The following is a 22355-nucleotide window of genomic DNA, read 5'->3' on the forward strand; positions in this document are numbered from 1 at the left end:
AAAGTTTTACTGAAATTTCTTTTTCAATTTGTCAGATTGAGTCGGTTACTTCACAAACACAGATTTGCTGAAGCAGAGAGCTTTGCTATTCAGTTTGGACTAGATGTTGAGGTAAATCATTCATGAATTCATTTGTTCATCGAACAAGCCTTTTTTCATGTAATGGAGACTGGGGAAACAGACACGTAAAGCGTAATTGGAATTTAATGATCGAGCCTATAATTAAGATATGACCAAAGTACACTAGGGATTCAAAGGGGAGATTGATGCTTACTGGGGTGGAAAGACTTCACAGAGGAGGTCATTTTTATATCAGACCTTGAAGATGTTCCAGATGGTTCAGGAAGAGGAAGGGAATTCTAGGTGCAAGGACAGCATGAATAAAGTGAGGGAGGCTTTTGAGGCTTCCAGGAACTCCCGATTAGGTAGGAGTAGAGAATAGGTTATATGCACAAAGGAGTAAAAGGAGCTGACAATGGAACAGTAGGGGGCCAGAGCCTGGGGAGCATTGTGTGTATTGCAGAGGATTTATTTTATTATTATTTTTTTTAAGATTTTATTTATTTATTTGTCAGAGAGACAAAGAGTTTGCAGAGGATTTAGATTGTATTTTGCAGGTGATGGGGAGCTACTATGAGTGTCCTGATTAGATTGTCGCTTTGTAAAGCTGGAGAATTGTTTGGGATGGGGCACACTTAGGGGTGTGAAGACCAATTGGGAGACAACAGCTTTCTGCATGAGACCTGAGCCAGTGCAGTGAGGTGAAGGTGTATAAGAGAGAGGGTCTGACACAAGAGGTGCAGAGGAGGTAGAATCAGTGGAACTAAGTGATCAAACATCGGGAGGGACAAATGAGGGCAATGGGCTGGCAGGACTCTGGCTCAGCATACTCGTGAGATGGGGATGGCACTCCCTAAAATGAGAAGTATGTGTGGAAGAGCAGGTAGTGGTAAAAGATGAAGGGCCTGCTTTCTAAAAATTGCACAAGAAGGGGTCTTGTGAAATGAGGTTATCTGGTAGGAGATTGGAGAGTGATCTGAGCTGAATTTAGAGGTGGGAAACACGGGGGGATGGCCAGACCACTCTGGGCGAGTGTGTAGAGTAGAGAGATCTCATCTCAGGATGAGATCCAGGGGCACCAGCATGTAGGAAGTTAGGAATAAGGGCTATATGCATATGTGGGGAGAAATAAAGGAGGAAAACCACAAGAATGTATGATTATTGATAGAAGCCAAGGAAGGAGAAACTTTAGAGTCTAGTGGGGAGTGATTAGCAGTTTCAAATACTACAGATAAGATAAAGTATTAAAACTGGAGGAAGTCCATTGGATTTGGTGATTAGGTCATTGACATCCCTTAAAAAGTCCTGGAGAGTAATGAAGGAAAAGGCCTGATTGTAGTAAAGAGTTAATACTTCCTTAAGTGGGTGGTGGGCACTCCTGTGTTTGTTGTTTTAAAAGTGTAACATTTTAGGGCACCTGGGTGGCTCAGTCGGTTAAGCGTCTGCCCCAGTCAGTTAAGTGTCTGCCTTTGGCTGAGGTCATGATCCCAGGGTCCTGGGATCAAGCCCCGGATCTGGCTCCTTGCTCGGCGGGAAGCCTGCTTCTCCCTCTGCCCCTCCCCCCACTTGTGCTTGTGTGTTCTCTCTCTCTCTCTCTCTTGCAAAAATAAATAAATAAATAAAATCTTTTAAAAAATAAAGAAAAGTGTGACATTTTAAAACATATAAAACAATTTTGTGTGTTGTTTAGAAAGGTATATGAGTAAAGGGATAGAGAAATTAATGGGCTATTAAGCACCAAAATCAGATAATGGATACTTCTGGTTTGGGCAAGGAGAACGATGTATTTGGGAAGAAGAGAAGGGGGTCTTAAGCTATATTGGTAATATTTACTTTTAAGTAGGGTGATGAGTACATGAGTGTTATATTACTACTTTCTGAACATCTGAAAGTTTCATAATAACTAACTTTTTAAAAGAGTGAATGGGAGCGCCTGGCTGGCTCAGTCAGTAGAACCTGTGACTCTTAATCTTGGGATCATGAGTTCGAGTCCCACATTGAACATAGAGATTACTTTAAAAATATCTAAAAAATTGTAAAGTGAACGGAGTGAAAAATCAGAATCAGTGAAAGCAGTTTTCCAGGGAGTGGAGAAATACAAGTAGAGAAACTATGCTCTCTTACCATTTTTAGCTTTCAGAATTACAGACTCCTTGTCAAAGTTGGCATTTTGTTTATAAAAAGGGAACCTAGAGTTTTGGGTTTCTTTCTTTCTTTTCTTTCTTTCAGTGTGCACGAGCCAGGGGATGGGCAGAGGGAGAGAGAGAATCTTAAGCAGTCTCCATGCGCAGCATGGAGCCTGACACGGGGCTTGGGACTCAATCTCTTGACCCTGAGATCATGATCTGAGCCCAGACCAAGAGTTGGATGCTTAACTGACTGAGCCACCAGGCGCCCCAGTATTGGGTATTTCTAACTCAGGCTGTTTCTAGCTGCTAAAGAACCTTTGACAGACTTAGAAAGTGAGGCATGCAACATAATCGTGTGGTCTTCTTTTAAAAACCAGCTCCATTACTTTGGAACTGCATAGTTTCAAGTACATTACTTACCCTTTCTGGAGTCTCGGTTTTCTTGATGGTATAATGGGAATGTTAGTATTTATCCCATAGGGTTATGGTGTAAATGCTTGCTCAGGTTTTTATGAGAATTAAATGAGATAATTCACATAAGGCTTTTAGTACCCTGCTTGACACATGTAGTTCAGGACTCAAATGGTCTCCATAACTCTTAGCAATCTGGATTACCTTTGGGTTATCTGAGCATTACCTGCTTTACTATTTATTCCTGGACCACATGAGGCTTCCCCTTTTTTCATAATCGTCTGTTGCCTGCAGCCTAAGAAGTCATGCACAGGCATTATTTTGCTTCAAGTTGCTTAATGTGGCATGTTTATATTACAGCTTGTTTACAAGGTGAAATCCAATGATATATTAGAGAGATTAGCCTTGAGTTCTGCAGACACCAGCGAGCAGACCGAATGGCAAAAACTCGTAGATGAAGCTAAGGAAAATCTACATAAAATCCAGGTGTGTTTTCCCTGTTTTGTGTGAGAGTATTCAGATTGATGGACTGATCAACATTAGGTCGCCTTACTGTGTCTGGCATTTCTGAAACAGGATGATGAATTTGTGGTGAATTACTGCTTGGAGGCTCAGTGGCTAACCTATGAAACAACCCAGGAAATGCTAAATTATGCCAAAACCAGGGTAAGTTTTTATAACATTTTTACCTGTTAGTCTCATGCAAAAGAAACCATCTCAAAAAAAATGAATTCTGGGGGCGCCTGGGTGGCTCAGTTGGTTGAGCGACTGCCTTCGGCTCAGGTCATGATCCTGGAGTCCCGGGATCGAGTCCCACAACGGGCTCCCTGCTCGGCAGGGGGTCTGCTTCTCCCTCTGACCCTCCTCCCTCTCATGCTCTCTGTCTCTCATTCTCTCTCTCAAATAAATAAATAAAATCTTTAAAAAAAAAAAAAGAATTCTGTCTCCATCACAGACATTTTTGCCGTAGGCTCCCCTCAGTGAGCTTTGAATACTGCTGCTAGTTATATTCCTTAAAATCAAGGTGTAACAGATGGGCAAAATACTGTGAGCTGTTTCCATAAGATGCATTATTTTTTTAAGATATGTCATTTCTTTATCGTTCACTGTTCATCTCAGATTTCAATGTGATCTGATAATTTGTTTCCTTTCACAGAAAATCCATCTTCTTTCATGAAAAAAACTAATATAGCAGATATTCTAACATTGTTTCTCATTGTTCATCTTAGCTTTTGAAAAGAGAAAATAAAACTGTTCCTGTCTATTCTGATGGTTTAAAAGAGGTAATTACATTATACTTAATTTGAGGGTAAATTTACCTTTACAATATGTTTTTCAATTCAAGATAGACCTGTGTTTTTTCAAGAGCAACTTATTTTAATTCTTGTTTCCTTACTGAAAAATGGGAATAATAATAGTACTTATAGGGTTATCTTGAAATCAAATGAAATAATTCATATAAACCATTTTGCATAGTGTCTGGCACTGGTTAAGCACACAAATGTTAACTGTTATGATGACTATCATGGTTTAAACTCTTATTTCAAAGTAAATTTTTGGTATAATCCAACTGGATTTTAACATAGGGCATTTATAAGTCACTGGGAAAAGTAATTAATTTTGAGGGGCACCTACAATCAATGTGTAAATGCCTTCTCTTTTGCAGTTTTATTGCATTGAATGTGATTGGAAATGTTTCCATTATTCCAAGGTTCTTTTTGTAACATTTATGAGAATTGACCTATAATATGGGATGAAATGAGCATGTGTGTAAGACTTCTGAAACAGAAAGCCTAATTTTTGGTGTTTTTAATTTTCTTGCATATGACATTCAGATTATCAGGTTATTTCTTTTTAGGTACTAAGGGCTCATGCAAAATTGACTACTTTTTATGGAGCATTTGGACCAGAAAAATTCAGGTGTGTACATTCCTCATTTTTTATTTTTAGATTATGAATTAGGTTTTAGTTTAGAATATCATAAAAGATAAAGTATTGCTTTGACTGAATGTGTTTCTGGGAATTGGGTGATGGAAAATATTATTTTCCTGCTAGGTTGTAGATACTCTTCTACACCATCTATGGGAACTGATAAATTTGAAAGGCAAACTTAAATGCACATATCTGGGGCTCATGGGTGGCTCAGTTGTTAAGCGTCTGCCTTCGGCTCAGGTTATGATCTCAGGGTCCTGGGATTGAGCCCCACATTGGGCTCTCTGCTCCGTGGGAAGCCTGCTTCTCCCTCTCCCACTCTCCCTGCTTGTGTTCCCTCTCTCACTGTCTCTCTCTGTCAAAAAATAAATAACATCTTTAAAAAAATAAAAATAAATGCACATATCTTTGCCTTAACAATTTCACTTCTGGCAGTTGATTCTATTAGATATGCTAACATGTGCACCAAGAATATCATTATTTACACAAATGAGATATAGTTATCTTAAATGTAATACAAGTTTATTTGCCAAATTAACAATGAAGGGAAGCTTTATTTTTTTCCTTGTGGCTAGTCAATCCCCCTTTCCCTGCTAGTTGCAGTGTTAGGCTAACAATCTGACATGTATTTGTCTATCTCTGGACTTGGTATTCAGTTGATTTTATGGTATTCATTCACCAGTATCATATAGGGTTTTTTTTTTCAAGATTTTATTTATTTATTTGAGGGAGAGAGAGAGCATGAGTCGTGGGAAGGGGCAGAGGGAGAAGGAGAAACAGACTCCTCACTGAGCAGGGAGTCTGATGCGGGGCTTGATCCCAGGACCCTGAGATTGTGACCTGAGGCGAAGGTAGATCCTTAACCAACTGAGCCACCCAGGGACCCACCAGTATCATATGTTTTAATTAATGTAATTTTAGAATGCCCTGTTATCTGGTAGACTAGCCCTGCTATACTTTCCTACTTTTCAGAATTTGGGGAGCAATTTTCTCATATTTGGTTTTTTGTATGACATTTAGAATGAGAATCACCTTACCCAGTTTATTTGTTTTTTTAAAATTTAAATTCAATTAATTAACATATAGTGTATTGTTAGTTTCAGAGGTAGAGGTCAGTGATTCATCAGTCTTATAAGACTCATTACATCACATGCCCTCCTTAATGTCCATCACCCAGTTACCCCATGCCCCATCCTCCTCCCCTCCAGCAACTCTGTTTGTTTCCTATGATTAAGAGTCCCTTATGGTTTGTTTCCCTCTCTGATTTCGTCTTGTTTTATTTTTCCCTCCCTTCCCTATGATCCTCTGTTTTGTTTCTTAAATTCACATATGAATGAGATCATATGATAATTGTTTTTCTCTGATTGCATAATACCATCTAGTTCCTTCCATGTCATTGCAAATGGCAAGATTTCATTTCTTTTGATGGCTGAGTAGTATTCCATTGTATAGATATACCACGTCATCTTTTTTTTTCTGACAAAGGATTTGTTTTTAGAACATAGAAAAACCATCTACAAACTAATAATACAAAGGCAAGCAGCCTAGTAAAACCAAAACATGGGCAAAGCACTTGAACACACATGACAAAAGAAGATCTATGAATGACCAGTAAATACATGAAAAGTCAAACATGGGATTACCCTGCAATCTAGCAATGCTCCTACATCTTTACCCAAGAGAAATAAAAAATGCATTTTTTTAAAAGATTTTATTTATTTATCTGAGAGAGAGAATGAGCAGGGGGGAGAGGCAGAAGGAGGGGGAGAAGCAGACAGGGAGCAGGGAGCCCGCCAAGCAGGGAGCCCAACTCGGGACTTGATCCCAGGACCCCAAGATCATGACCTGAGCCAAAGGCAGATGCTTAACTGATTATGCCACCCAGGTGCCCCTAAAAATGCATTTTTATTCATAGTAGCCAAACACTGGTAATAATCCAAATATCCATCAACAGAACAATAGACGTACAACTGTGATGTGTTCATACAAAAGAATAGTGCTCAGCAATAGAAAGAACAGACTACTGACACACACACAACAACATGGACGAATCTTAGAAACATTATGCTTGCAAGGGTCCTGCAGTTGGAAGAATAACAGCCCCTTAAAGATGTCCAGGTCCAAATCCCCATAATCACTTGGCAAAATGACCATCATATGATGAAGGTTGAGATGGGGAGATAACTTGGGATCACTCGAGTCCTTAAAAGCAGAGAAAGCCTTCCTGGCTGTGGTCAGAGGGAGATATAACAAAGGATAAATGGTCAGAGATACAACGTTGCTGATTTTGAAGATGGAAGAAGGGACAACAAGCCAGGGAATATGGGTGGTCTCTAGAGGCTGAAAAAGGCAAGGAAAGAGACTCTTCCCTAGAGACTCCACAAAGGAACAGCTCTGCCAACACCTTGACTTTGACCCACTGAGAACACTTACTGGACTTTTTTTTAATTTTATTTAAGATTTTATTTATTTATTTTAAATTTTTTTTTTTAATTTTTAGATTTTATTATTTGAGAGAGAGAGACAGAGATAATGAGAGAGAGCACAAGTGGGGAGGAGAGGGAGAAGCAGGCTCCCCACAGAGCGAGGAGCCTGACGCGGGGCTCGATCCCAGGACCTCCGGGATCATGACCTGAGCCGAAGGCAGACACTTAACCGACTGAGCCACCCAGGCACCCTAAGATTTTATTTATTTTTTAACAGCGAGAGACACAGTGAGAGAGGGAACACAAGCAGGGAGAGTGGGAGAGGGAGGAGCAGGTTTCCCACTGAGCAGGGAGCCCAAAGCAGGGCTCGATCCCAGGACCCTGAGATCATGACCTGAGCTGAAGGCAGACACTTCACTGACTGAGCCACCCAGGCGCCCCACTTATTGGACTTTTAACACACAAACCTGTAAGATAATAAATTTCTGTGGTCTTAAGCAGTTAACTTTGTAGTAATCTCTTACAGCAGCAACTAGAAACAATCTTCACTGGTTTTCTTATTTTGAGATTTGATTCAAGTGTATGTTTTAATTCCTTCAAACCAATATTTTCCTAAGTTTTTTTGTTTGTTTCTTTCTGTTTTTATTCCTACTCTTTTTTTTTAATTAAATTCAATTAATTAACATATAATGTATTATTTGTTTCAGGGGGTACAGGTCTGTGATTCATCAGTCTTATATAACACCCAGCGCTCACCACAACACATACCCTCCCCAATGTCCATCATCGAGCCACCCCATCTCCCCGCCCCGCCCCAAGCAACGCTCAGTTTGTTTCCTAAGATTAAGAGTCTCTTACAGTTTATCTCCCTCTCTGGTTTTGTCTTGTTTCATTTTCTCCTCTCCTCCCCTATGATCCTCTACCTTGTTTCTTAAATCCCTCATATCAGTGAGATCATATGATAATTCTCGTTCTCTGATTGACTTATTTTGCTTAGCATAATACCCTCTAGTTCCATCCACATCGTTGCAAATGGCAAGATTTCATTTTTTGATGGCTGAGTAGTATTCCATTGTATAGCTATACCACATCAACCTTATCCATTCATCTGTCGATGGACATCTGGGCTCTTTCCATAGTTTGGCTATTGTGGGTATTGCTGCTCTAAACATTGAGCTGCACATGCCCCTTCGGATCCCTACATTTGTATCTTTGGGGTAGTACCTTACCCAGTTTAAAGAAATGTTATTTTGGGGGCACCTGAGTGGCTCAGTTGGTAAGTGTATGACTCCTGATCTCAGCTTGGGTTGTGATCTCAGGGTCGTGAGATCGGGCCCTGCGTCACACTTCTCGCTCAATGCTGAGTCTGCTTGAGATTCTCTCCCTCTCCCTCTGCGGTACCCCTGCTTGTATGCATACACTCTCTCTGTCTAATAAAGATATAAAATCTTTTTTAAAAATCCTTTTTTATTAGGATTTTAAATTTTTACTTATTTTTTTTTTATTGGGAGTATGCTGAACTGAAGATCAATTTGGGGAGAACCCTCATCTTTATAGTATTGAATCTTCCAATTTAAGGACATTATGTGTCTTACTCATTCTGTCCTTTTTTTATGTTCCTGAATGGTATCCACTCAGTTGTCTTTTTTTTTTTAATTCATTTTTTATTTAATTTATTTATTTTTAAAGATTTTATTTATTTGACAGAGAGAGAGAGAGAGACAGCGAGAGAGGGAACACAAGCAGGGGGAGTGGGAGAGGGAGAAGCAGGCTCCCCACTGAGCAGGGAGCCCGATGCAGAGCTTGATCCCAGGACCCTGAGATCATGACCTGAGCCGAAGGCAGACGCCCAATGACTGAGCCTCCCAGGCAGCCCTATTTTATTTTAGAGAGAGGGAAGGAGATGGACAAGCAGACTCCCTGCTAAGTGCAGAGCCCAACGCAGGGCTCAATCCCAGGACCCCGAGATCATGCATGACCTGAGTCAAAATGAAGAGTTAGATACTTAACTGAGCCACCCAAAATGAGCCACCCAGGCACCCTTCATTCATTTTAAAAACTTAAAATAATAGGAGTTCCTGGGTGGCTCAGTCAGTTAAGTATCTTACTTCAGCTCAGGTCGTGATCTCGGGGTCCTGCGATCGAGCTCTGCATCGATCTCTCTGCTCAGTGGGGAGTCTGCTTTGCCCTCTCCTTCTGTGCCTTCCTGGACTCTTGCTCTCACTTGCTTGCTCTTTCTCTCTCTCAAATAAATAAAATCTTAAAAAAAAAAAAACTTAAAATAATTGCTTCTATATGCAGTGATTATCTCAGGAAGGACCTCAGGAAGAAGAGATATGACTTTCAGGGAGGATGACAGGAGTTCTAGAAGTCTGGGATAAGAAGGAAACTACTTTTTACTGTATAATCTTTGGAACTTTTTTTTTTAACTTTGAGGGGGGAAAAAAACCCCAAACTACTAGTTAAAATGTCTAATGGTATCCACTTGTAACATTATGATCTTAATTTTTTTTTTTAACTACTAACTTTTCCTTCCCTGACTTTGCAGTGGTAGTTCTTGGATTGAATTTCTGCATAATGAAGACGACCTTAAGGATATCTTTTTACAGCTAAGAGAAGGAAACCTTGTTTGTGCACAGTACCTTTGGCTTCGACATCGGGTAATCTGTTTTGCATTTTGTTGTTAATGGCTTTATGGCTCCTGGGATAGGTGATTGAATCTGTTGTCTTCACATGGATGAAGGGTGTCAGGTGCGATTGGGAAATGGAATGTTTGATAAAATTATCCTGATGATATTAAATTAGAGGTGAAGATGTCTTAGAAACGTGTTTTATCTCATTCAGAGTCTAACTCCTAAACTTAGCTCAAAAGGCAACATTTTGGGGCACTTGGCGGGCTCAGTTGGTGGAGCATGTGACACTTGATCCCGGGGTTGTGGGTTCGAGCCCCACGTTGGGCACAGATATTACTTAAAAATAAAATCTTAAATAAAAAGGCTACGTGTTATTGAATGATTTATTGATGGGCTTTCTTAAGTAGTTTTGGTGGAGAGGTGGTTCCTATTGCAGCTCAGACTGTGTAAAGGATTGTGCATTAGCACTTCTGCTCTGATTCCTTCAACGTTGGCAGGTATCATTAGGTCCAAAAAGTGGTATCTTGGTGTGATGTCATTCATGGACACATTGCTTGTTAGGATTTGTACTGTCAGCTCCTATTAAGTTTTCCTTCCTCTGACAGTTCCACTGCCCCCTAATTTTTTAGTTGGTATTTGTTGCCATGAGAGTTCATGGATTTGTGGCTGCCAAGGACTCATCGGTATAGAGTAAATCACTCTTAGTGCTTATAATTAAGACAGTAAAATATTTCTTGAAATGACTTCCTAACAAGTCTTTCCATTTTGGGAGGCTGTTATTTTCAATCTGTCTGATAGATCTTAATTTCTCACTCTGTATAATTTAGGCAAATTTTGAAAGCAAATTTGACGTGAAAATGCTTGAGAACTTGCTCAACTCAATTTCTACACCAGTCTCTTTGCAAAAGCTTTGCCCGTGGCTTAAAAATGATGTGATCCCATTTGTGAGAAGGGCTGTACCTGAAGGGCAGGTGAGTTGCCTTCATCATTTCCACTCTAGATGATTCAGGTCTAGCCTTTGCCTTATATCACTGAAGAGTAAATGGCCCTAACACCAGGTAGTTCATTCAGTGTGTCTGTCGAAATATTATCATGAGGGTTTTAAATTATTTCAGTGATTATCTGCTGAGGATTTTATTTTTAAATGATACGTCTGTTTCAGAAAATTCTTGCAAAATGGTTGGAACAGGCAGCCAGGAACCTTGAATTAACTGATAAGGTAATACCCAGTATAATTAGCACTGAAAAGACATTTCACATACTCCCAGTGGCATATAACATTACTTATAATGGTCTGTGTTACTCTTTAAAGGCAAATTGGCCCGAAAATGGACTTCAACTGGCGGAGGTATTTTTTACAGCAGAAAAACCAGATGAGTTGATGTTGATGTCCTGTTGGCATTGGATTTCCTTGGTATGGTATAGAAAATGAATTTCCAGTAATGAAGCATTCACTTTATTTTAAAGGATTTGTGTACATGTACTTAGAAATACATCCACTTTTAAATTTTCTGTTTGTGTGTTCTTTTATTGTGTACTTTTAAAATTCACAAAAAGAAAAATGTGTTTTTTTTCTTCCTGATATTTCTATCACAACTTCAGCCTATTTTAATGCTTTGTTTTTCTCTATTGAACCAACCAAATGGGAAACGATATGTAAACATACGCCTCAATAGTATAATTGAGATTTTCTGCATTGGCCGAAGTTCACAGTCCTTTAAAGGAATGAAATTTAATAATGCTTTAGGATTAGTTTTCAAGGACTTATTTAAACCAGCAAATTACTCCCAGTTCTGATTGCATTTCTTAGGCGTTCCAATAGCCATTATGGCTTAAGAACTAGTGAATTTTTTAAAAAGATCAAATTAAAAAAAAATGGTGGGACTTTTTTGGCTGAAAAAAATAGCAGTGCTAGAAAGGTTACTAAGTTCAGGAATACTGATGTTATATTTGATGTTAATTTGAGGTTCATGAACTGGATTTATTATTTGGCTTCTAAATTTCTTAAGTTAATTTCTTTTTCCCTTTAGGTTTCTAAAAACTAGAAAGCATTCATTATATTGAAAAAAAAAGAAAAGTACATTCTTGTATTTTAAAGATTTTTTTTTTAATGTATTCATTTGAGACAGAGTGATACAGAGAGAGAGAGAGAGAGCATGAGCAGGGGGAGGTGCAGAGGGAGAGGGAGAAGCAGGCTCTCCGCTGAGCAGGGAGCCGGATGTGGGACTCGATCCCAGGACCCTGGGATCATGACCTGAGCCGAAGGCAGAGGGTTAACCATTTGAGCCACCCAGGTGCCCCCATTCTTATATTTTAAAAAAGTTTGTTGGGGTGCCATAAATTAGTTTATAAACTAATATGTGAGACATCCCAATATGATCTCAACTCGGAAGTATTAAGAACTTAAGTACCAGAGGGTAGAATTTATATAATAATATACATTATGAAATTGCACCTATTCCTTAAATTTCTAGAGCCTAAAAATAAATAATAAATTTCCTCCTGCTTTCTGATATAGCAGATTCCTGCCAATAATTGTACTTACTGGTTATACACTGTTAAAAATTAAACAGGAGGGGCGCCTGGGTGGCTCAGTTGGTTAAGCGACTGCCTTCGGCTCAGGTCATGATCCTGGAGTCCCGGGATCGAGTCCCGCGTCGGGCTCCCTGCTCAGCGGGGAGTCTGCTTCTCCCTCTCCCGCTCCCCCCTCTTGTGCTCTTTCTCTCTCTCAAATAAATAAATAAAATCTTAAAAAAAAAAAAAAAATTAAACAGGAATTTTTTCTATACATTTCAAGCAGCATATTAATGTATATAATCAATATATATTATGATATATAATGTATATTGATCATTATAATACATTTTTCCAGAGAAGAGCTTTTTCCTCTTGCTATAAAACACTATTCTATCTTTTCCCTATTAATTGTCTTTATCAAGGGGCGCCTGGGTGGCTTAGTCCTTAAGTGTCTGCCTTCAGCTCAGGTCATGATCCCAGCATCCTGGGATCGAGCCCCACATTGGGTTCCCTGCTCAGCGGGAAGCCTGCTTCTCCCTCTCCAGCTCCCCCTGCTTGTGTTCCCTCTCTCTCTGTCTCTCTCTGTCAAATAAATAAATAAAATCTTTAAAAAAAAAATTGTCTTTATCAATATTGAAAATTCTGTTCCTTATATATAAGTTTAGGAAATGTTACAGCTTTATATCTCGTCTTGATCTATATAGATGGGACACTGAGGGCCATCTAAATGATGTTTTTGTACCTAAGTATAAAATATTACACTAACATTCAGGGGCACCTGGCTAACTCAGTTGGTGGAGTATGAGGGTTTAGGTTCAAGCCCCATGTTTGTGGAGATTACTTAAAAAATGAAATCTTAGGGGAGCCTGGGTGGCTTAGTCAGTTGAGTGTCCAGCTCTTGATTTAAGCTCAGGTTGTGATCTCAGCGTCGTGAGATTGAGCCCTGCATCAGGTTCCACACCGAGCATGGAACCTACCTAAGATTCTCTTTCTCCCTCTGCCCCTCCCCTCTAAAAAGAATCTTAAAAGAAAAAATTACACTAACATTGAAGTTCTTTTTTTTTTCTTCTTTAAAGACTTATTTATATTAGAGAGAGAGTGCAAGCAGAGGAGAGGCAGAGGGAGAGGGAGAGAATCCTCAATCAGACTCCCTGCTGAATGCAGAGCCCAACTTGGGGCTCGATCCCAGGACCCTGAGATCACGACCTGAGCCAAAATCAAGAGTCAGACGCTTAACTGACTAAGCCAATCAGGTGTCCCTAACATCGAAGTTTATATAAATAAATAAATAAATATATATATATATATATATTTTTTTTTTTGTTAGAAAGAAAATTGTTTTAGATTTCTGTTGAATTTTGATCTGTTAATTTGTACTAGTTAATGAATTAAAATTCTACAAAATTTAAAGGCATTAGGTGCAGATTTCCTCTTATGTACATAATCATGGTCATTTTTTATTTTATCTGAAATAATTCTGATTTTTTGTCTATTTCCCCTCTCACACTTTTGTTTTAGAAGGATTATCAAAATACAGAGGAAGTATGTCAGCTAAGGACTTTGGTAAATAACTTGCAGGAGTTGATCACATTGCATAGGAAATACAACTGCAAATTGGCCCTCTCTGATTTCGAGAAGGTAAAAGTCTAGATTTATCAGAAGTGTTATTTTTTAATCACAGCCACTATGACTAGAACTTGCATCAAGCCACCTTTCTCTTGGCATCCAGGAGAATACAACCACCATTGTGTTCCGCATGTTTGATAAAGTGTTAGCCCCAGAGCTGATTCCTTCCGTCTTAGAGAAGTTTATACGAGTTTACATGCGGGAACATGGCTTACAAGAGGAGGAACTTCTCCTGCTCTACATAGAGGTAACTTCTTTAGATCTTGTCTTTTCCCCTTGCATCTGTGTGTCATTGGTTAAACATTTAACCCTATAAGGAATGTCATGCTTTACCATTGGGATATTTATGCAGCATATTATATTTGTTAATGTGGCATAACTGTTACTGATTGACTGATAACCTTGGGCAGAATGGGATAATATTAGGACTTTCTCCAAATGCTTATTGTGAGATAATAGGAGCATGAGCTCAATAGATGTGAGCAATTTTTGGTATACATTAATAAGCTGCAATCATCTCATTTGTAGATTCTTCAAGAATATTTCCTTCTTAAGTTTTCTGTACCATATAAAACTAAAAGCCCAGGCTTTGGCAATTTTGTGTTTTTTTGAGCATTGTTTAACATTCTTGGCTAAGTAGTTGTTTTTTTTTTTTTCCACATCCATAAAAGCTATTTATCTATATTTATATGTGTTTTTACTTTTTTTTTTAGTGAGAGTTTTAAATTAAAAAAATATATATGTTTATCCCCTTTTAGGATTTATTGAAGAGATGTAGCTCAAAGTCCACATCACTCTTTGAAACTGCATGGGAAGCAAAAGCCATGGCAGTAATAGGATGTTTGTCGGACACAGATGTAAGTAAATAGTGACCATGTCGATTTTCCTTTTGAGCATCACATCTTTTCTTAAAACTTGTTCTCTGATCACAAAGGCAATGCACATTTGTTAAGGAGAATTTGTGAAGTTTGGAAAAAGAATAAGAAAAAAAAAAAACACACCCATAATTCCATTTTCTTTAATTATAGAAAGTAAGAAGTAAACATTTTCTCATTCCCATCCCTAGGAAAACTGCCATGGATGTTTGGCTGCCTATATTTCTAGGTTTTTCTATGATTATACAAACATGGACACATTTTTTAAATCTGTTATGACACGCTTTTGTAGTGACTTCCCATTGTTACTGATCACCATTATAAAGCGTAAATAAAATCATGAAAAATAGTTTTAAACACAGAGACTAGAGACTATAGAAAGGAATAGAGCTATATGACTTCACTTTCAGCAGAGAAAACACTTTTCTGAGTTTCTCTAAATAATGAAATTGCTCTTGATGTGTGAGAATCAGAAGAAACATACATTTTTGCAGTCAGAGGAGATATTCTCAGAGTACCACAGAGTAGATGTAAGTCCTCTGTTGTAGATGAGGCGGTGTCATTACTTTGCAAGAAACATGAATCCCGGCTCTTCACGGTCTGTGTGTGTGTATCTTCACAGCTCATCTTCGATGCTGTGCTTAAGATAATGTACGCGGCGGTGGTTCCCTGGAGTGCAGCTGTGGAGCAGCTGGTGAGACAGCACTTAGAAATGGACCATCCCAAGTAAGAGGACATTCTCCCACATAGTGGTGTTGGTGTTGGATAAGCCTCCTGTTTTCATCTGACATTCATTTACGCTTTATGCCCTTTACTGTGTCCCTTAGTATTTCATTTAAAAAAAAAATTAGACCACCCATGTTAATATCAACAAATCTTTCGGGTGCCCAGGTGGCTCAGTCAGTTGAGCATCTGTCTATTGATTTCGGCTCAGGTCATGATCTCAGGGTCCTGGGATCAAGCCCCATGTCGGGCTCTGAACTCAGCGCAGAGTCTACTTGTCCCTCTCCCTCTGCCCTTCCCACCCCCCCCCCACTCTTGTGCTAGCTTACTCGCTCTCTTGCTTTCTCAAAGAAATGAATAAATAAAATCTTTTTAAAAATCACTTAAAAAATATCAACAAATTTCCTTTTAGAGTCAAGTTATTGCAGGAAAGTTACAAACTAATGGAGATGAAAAAACTTTTACGAGGCTATGGAGTAAGGGAGGTGAACCTCCTAAATAAGGAAATCATGGTAAGTACAGTAGTTGAAGCGTCTTGAACCCTGCTGTTCGATTCTGAGGGCAGCTTGGGAAATGTAATGAGCACTTTATTTTCTTAAAGGCTAACAGAGCTAGGTTTTCCACTACTATCCTTTTGTTAGAGTGTGAATAGGGTGTTCAGGGGTGCCTGGCTGGCTCAGTAGGTGGAGCGTACAACTCTTGATCTCAGGATCATGAGTTCAAGCCCTACACTGGGTGCAGAGATTACTTAAATAAAACTTAAAAAAAATAATAAAATATTTTTTAAAAATTAGGTATTCACTTGTTTATTAGGATAGTAAAGATAACAAATACATTAAGAAGCTAAAGGAGTATATCACATCATTCCATTGTACACCTTAAATATATGCAGTGTTTGTCACTTATATACCCCATAAACCTGTGGGGGGAGAAGGTAGACAGGACTATCATAAAATTCAGAATATAAATCATTTTTTAATTTTTCATACAGCTTAGTTTTTTTGCAGCTTGATTATAATTTGATGAGTACTTTGCCTTTATGAACAAAGGATTTCTGGGTTCTCTGAGATTTCATAACGAAGAAATGTATATATTGTCTCTGCTTCAGAGGGTGGTCAGATACATTCTCAAGCAAGATGTCCCATCTTCTTTAGAAGATGCTTTGAAGGTGGCTCAAGCATATATGTTGCCTGATGATGAAATTTACAGTCTAAGGATTATTGACCTGATTGATAGAGAACAGGTATGAAAGTTCTGTATTGTCCTTTCTTAGGCTCTTTATTAAGTAAATCTGTAAAAGCTCGAATCAATCAAATTATCCGAATAGATTAGCACAAAAGAAAGTTATACCAAGGGGCACCTGGGTGGCTCAGTCAGTTAAGCGTCACCTTCGGCTCAGGTCATGACCCCAGGGTCCTGGGATCGAGCTCCCTGCTCAGTGAGGAGTCTGCTTCTCCCTCTCCCTCTCCCACTGTTTACGCTCTCTCTCTCTTTCACTCACTCTCTCTCAAATAAATAAATAAAATCTTCTAAAAAAAAAAAAAAGAAAGTTATACGAAGATGAAAATACTGGATGTTAGATTAACCACATTCTTCATATCTGTAGGTTCTTTAAAAATATTTTGTGACTAGCTGTTGTGCTTTCATACTCTTTGGTGTTTATGAAACATAGACTCGTGTTTTATATACACTGTAGTACCCTTTGATTCCAGAATAGGATGTGCATTTTCTTTTTGTATTTTAAATGTCTTTATTTTAATATAATTCCATAACCATGAGCATATTTAAGAATTACAAAATACAAAGGGTTATATTTGAATTTAATTTTGTTTGCTGTCATCAAAACCAGTTATCAGCTTTTTTAAAACATCAGACCATATTCTATTTTTTTAAATGCTGTCTTTTCACCTTTAAATAGAAAAAAGCAAGAGTTAAGTCTAAACTGTCCTTTACAAGTACCAGCTGTTTTTTCTTCCTTTCAAACACTGTTTATAGGGTGAAGACTGTGTCCTTCTGTTGAGGTCTTTGCCTCCTGCTGAAGCTGAGAAAACTGCAGAACGGGTAATCATATGGGCACGGTTGGCATTACAAGAAGAACCAGATAATTCTAAAGAGGTGAGATTTTCATTAAAATATAGATAAATCCAATATTTATGGATAGTAATCAACAGGATAGAAAAGATAGATAAGCAGATAGGAATATCTTCTCTTCTCACTGCTAGAATGTCCTAATGTAAAAATCCCTGTGTAAATTTACTACATAGAAAAGAACCACATATGGCTACTTTGGAGCAATGGCTTGAGTCCCCCCTGAATAATCTAGGATCTACAAACCAGAAGGATTAATTGAAGTAATTGTTGTACACAAAGGGTTTTCCATAAAGCTTTGCAATATAAACATGTTTTGTGTTGTATAAGACATAGTCATTACTGTCAAATAATAACGTCAGCCACACTCAGTTGATTAAGCATCCAACTCTTAGTTTTGGCTCAGGTCATGATCTCATGGGTCATGAGATCGAGCCCCACATCAGGCTTCAAGCTCAGCAGGGAGTCTGCTTGAAGATTCTCTCCCTCTGCCCCGCCCCCCCACTTGCTCATGGTCTCGCTCTAAAATAAATAAATAAATCTTAATGTCAGCCACAGAACGCATGGATATCTAAGTAATCTTAGAACATTGAGACTTGAAACAGTTTCAAGAGCGTCAGTTCTCTTCTTTAGAGAGGTGAGGAACCAAATACCTAATTTATCCAGGATAGTTGAGGGTTTTTTTTATCCTTTAGAGATAGAGATCCCCAACCTGTCTCAGCAGTCCATCTCAGTAATTTTTTGCCTTTAGGGAAATGAGTTTGGCTATTTTGGCATCTAATAGTTATTATGCTCTTATTATGCTGGAGGCCTTAGGTTGAATACTTTGAATGAATTGTCCACTTCCTCTTCGCAACAAAGTTGTGAGATAGTTCGTATTGTCAGCTCCTTATAGATTAAGTTCAGAAACTAACATTTTGAGTTAAATGACTTTCGCAAGGTTATTACATAGTGGCAGAACCTCAACTCAAACTCTGTCTGATACCAGAGTTCGTATTCTTAACTACCAGCTGTACCCCGTAAGGGAAATGTTTGAGTACTTTGTGTGGACCTGGCACTTCCAAAGCGTTTCATGTACACCATGTCTTTAATTAAAGCTTTTCCTTCTTTGATTTTTCTTGTCTTTTTGTTTATTTTAATCTTGTCGGTCTTGAAGATAATGATTATTTCTTAGACTTTCCTTCTCTACGCTTAAACAACTTCAGTTCTTTTTAACTTTTTCAGAGAATTTTGCCAAATGTTTTGTCAAATAATACATAAAAACTATTTTAAAAAAAAGTGAAACCCAAGTGACTGTTAATTATAGTGTAGCCAAAAGGTGATTTGGGAGATTTGCATATTCTTGGTATTTCTAAATCATATACCCAAGCGTTCATACTGGTGTTTTTCATGTTTACATTCTGTGTGATTCAGTTATGATCCATTTCTCAGCTGCCTGACTCCCTCTAACATGGACCTCCCATTTCTTCAGCCATTTTTACTTTTTTTTCTGATTTTGTGGCTTTTATGTATTTGTCTGTATGTGTACTAGTGAAGTGGCGAATAAAGGAAGTAGATTTCATTTTCTACTTTTCTTTTTAGGACAAGGCCTGGAGAATGTCCGTAGCGAAGACATCTGTAGACATTCTTAAAATACTATGTGACATCCGGAAAGGTAGATTGTACCTCTCTGCCCTCATCTTGGTTTTATTCTGAAGCTTGCCTTTTTCAGGAAGGAGCATCAGTGACAGGCCTTGTTCTTATCCCTGGTTTTTGTGGCTTTCAGTGTCTTCGTTGATCCCACTCATTTTTCCTCATGAAAAGTCTTCCTTGCTTTATTCTTTTGATTACTAGTGTAAAAACAGAAGCATCTAAAATCATCTTATTGACTTATATGCTTCAGTAAGCTATTTAAGGCTAGACTAGATTCTTCAGTGCCTTGCACTTATTGCTCATATTTCTCAGTTACTATTTGGCCACGATCAGGCAAAAACCTATTTAAACTTGAACTTAAGTAAAACATTAACAAAGAAAGGCTCTTGGAGAAAAAAGCTACTATTTATTTCAGAAAAATTGTCATTTCTCTTGTTACCCATAAATTTCTCTTTTCTACCTTCAGAAAGAATAATTAGATTTCTTTTTGTACTTAAATTCTCTTACCTCAAGCTTCTGAAAAGACTTGAGATAAGAAAACCATAGCCAATTAAAATTTTAGCTTTCAAAAATTCTGATAATATGGGAATTTGGATGTCTGCTATAACTTTAAAAAATTTAATTACAGACAATCTACAGAAGAAGGATGAATGTGAAGAAATCCTGAAACTATTTAAAGTTGTTGCTAGCTTACAGGTAAAGATGTTGTTGGTATATTGAACATTATTACTTTACTAATTACATTACTAATCATGAATTTGACATAAATGATTAGTCTGTCCTTGAAATTTTCTGTACTAGCCTTTGGGAATTTTATTTTATTTATTTAATTTTTTTTTTTTTTAAAGATTTTATTTATTTGACAGAGAGAGATACACAGCGAGAGAGGGAACACAAGCAGGGGGAGTGGGAGAGGGAGAAGCAGGCCTCCTGCAGAGCAGGGAGCCCAATGCAGGGCTCCATCCCAGGACTCTGGGATCATGACCTGAGCCGAAGGCAGACGCTTAACGACTGAGCCACCCAGGCGCCACCGCCTTTGGGAATTTTAAATACAGCATAATGGTTTTCCTTCTCTCTGTCTTGGTCATTTAAAAAGCAACCTTATGGAAATATAATTCATATACCATACTGTTCATCGATTTAAAGTGTATAATTCGGGGCACTTGGGTGGCTCATTCGATTAAGTGTCTGCCTTCGGCTCAGGTCGTGATCCCAGGACCCTGGGATCAAATCCTGCATTGGGCTCCCTGCTCAGCGGGAAGCCTGCTTCTCCCTCTCCCTCTGTCCCTCCCCCAGCTCATGTTGTCACTCTCTCTCTCTCTCTCAAATAAATAAATAAAATTAAAAAAAAAAAAAAACTTCCATGAAAAAAATAAAGTGTATAATTCATTGGTTTGGGTATATTATATTATTAAGTTTTCATAATTGTGGTAACAATGTAAAATTTGCCATTTTTACCATTTTTCAATATATAGTTCAGTGGCATTAATTACAATGTTATATGACCTTCAACACTATCTGCTTTTCATCACTTCCAGCAGAAACTCTGCTTTTTATGCATTTTATCCATTTTTATCCATTAAGCAGTAATTCCCCACTTCCCTTTCCCTCCAGCTTCTGGTAACTTCTGATCTACTTTCTGTCTCTGAATTTGCCTATTCTGTATATTTCCTATACAAGGGGAAGCATACAATAATTATCTTTTGTGTCTGGCCTCTCTCAGGCAGCATGATGTTTTCAAGGTTCATCCACAGTGTAGCAGGTTTCAGTGCTTTGTTCTTTTTTATGGCTGAATCATGTTCCACTGTATGGATGGACCACATTTTATTTATTCTTCTGTTGATGGACCCTTGGGTTGTTTCTACTTTTTGGCTTCTGTGAGTAGTGCTGCAGTGAGCATGGTGAGCTAGTCACCTGAACCACTACTCATACCCCACCTGTTTTACCCCAGTAGCCTTGCTTATTCTATTTGGCACTGTCTGAGCAGCAGTAAACAGTTAAAATAAGATCACTAAAAATATATGTATATACACATATATATATATCCTTTAAAAATCATGAAATGTATTAACTCTACACAGAAGTTGCATTCCTTTGGGAAAAGATGCACATTGAAAAAAGAGAAACCGGGTACCTGGGTGGCTCAATTGGTTGGGCCACTGTGTTTGGCTCAGGTCATGATTCCGGGGTCCTGGGATCTAGTCCCACATCAGGCTCCCCCTGCTCTGCGGGGAGCCTGCTTCTCCCTCTTCCTCTGCCTGCTACTCCCCCCGTTTGTGCTCTCTCTCTTTCTTTGTCAAATAAATAAATAAAATCTTAAAAAAGAAAAAGGAGAAACCTCTTGGTTTAATCACTTCTGTGTTTATCTTTGACTAGATTATACATGGATGATACATAATTCAAAAGGTTTTAGGGGCGCCTGGGTGGCTCAGTTGGTTAAGCGACTGCCTTCGGCTCAGGTCATGATCCTGGAGTCCCGGGATCGAGTCCCGCATCGGGCTCCCTGCTCGGCGGGGAGTCTGCTTCTCCCTCTGACCCTCCTCCCTCTCATGCTCTCTGTCTCTCATTCTCTCTGTCTCAAATAAATAAATCTTTAAAAAAAAAAAAAAAGGTTTTAAAAAATGGTTAAAATGGTAAGTTTTATGTTATGTTTATTTTACCACAATAAAAAATAAACTTACTAAAATTCTGTACTGCATGTTGTAAACAATAAGGCATTAATTCTTTGATCAAAAAAAGTTTTAAAAGAGTACATAGTGCAGAACAGGTCTTCCTTCTATCCTGACACTCCCACCTATCCAGTTTCCCACATTAGGTGCCACCATCACCAGTTTCTTGTGTATTTTTCCAGAGATAGTTTATGGTTATATAAGCAAAAACGTTTCTGTGGTTCCTGGTAAGGCAGGAACTGCAACATATAAGGAATCTTATCTGTAGTAAACATAGGAAATACTGAATGTATTTCTATAAATAAGTATTTCTACATGATGCATCCCCTTTGGGAAAGATCACTGATATTTTGGGGAAAACATCAGTTTCAAAATTTTATATTTTATAAATATTGACTGCACCATAAATTAAGTTATGCAACAGTCAAAAATAATATTTGTGGTGAGGTGCCTGGGTGGCTCAGTTGGTTAAGCAACCGACTCTTGATCGGCTCAGGTCATAATCTCAGGGTCGTGGGATTGAGCCCCACATCAGGCTCCGTGCTCAGCCGAGTCTGCTTCTCTCCCTCTGCCCCCACTCCCCCAGCTCACACATGCTCTCTCTCTCTCAAATAAATCATTAAAAAATAATAGT

At 38.4% G+C, this 22355-nt stretch overlaps 1 protein-coding gene across 6 annotated transcripts in view; it reads left to right on the forward strand.

Moving 5' to 3' along the window:
* Nucleotides 1–22355, forward strand: part of KNTC1 (kinetochore associated 1) — a 100031-nt gene that overhangs the window by 46293 nt on the left and 31383 nt on the right. For 4 of the 6 annotated variants that reach the window (XM_081802326.1, XM_081802321.1, XM_081802325.1 and 1 more), the window contains 18 exons: nt 36–111; nt 2961–3086; nt 3177–3266; nt 3830–3883; nt 4459–4520; nt 9507–9618; nt 10419–10562; nt 10754–10810; nt 10904–11005; nt 13627–13746; nt 13838–13981; nt 14493–14591; nt 15232–15335; nt 15745–15844; nt 16441–16575; nt 17328–17447; nt 19002–19074; nt 19681–19748. In XM_081802326.1, coding sequence (XP_081658452.1) covers nt 36–111; nt 2961–3086; nt 3177–3266; nt 3830–3883; nt 4459–4520; nt 9507–9618; nt 10419–10562; nt 10754–10810; nt 10904–11005; nt 13627–13746; nt 13838–13981; nt 14493–14591; nt 15232–15335; nt 15745–15844; nt 16441–16575; nt 17328–17447; nt 19002–19074; nt 19681–19748 — 1786 coding nt within the window. The remainder of the gene's footprint in view (nt 1–35; nt 112–2960; nt 3087–3176; nt 3267–3829; nt 3884–4458; nt 4521–9506; nt 9619–10418; nt 10563–10753; nt 10811–10903; nt 11006–13626; nt 13747–13837; nt 13982–14492; nt 14592–15231; nt 15336–15744; nt 15845–16440; nt 16576–17327; nt 17448–19001; nt 19075–19680; nt 19749–22355) is intronic. The other 2 variants (XM_081802322.1, XM_081802324.1) reach the window with 2 other exon arrangements.

Source organism: Leptonychotes weddellii, chromosome 13 (assembly GCF_054177405.1).
Source record: "Leptonychotes weddellii isolate Sample4059 chromosome 13, ASM5417740v2, whole genome shotgun sequence".
Taxonomy (NCBI): domain Eukaryota; kingdom Metazoa; phylum Chordata; class Mammalia; order Carnivora; family Phocidae; genus Leptonychotes; species Leptonychotes weddellii.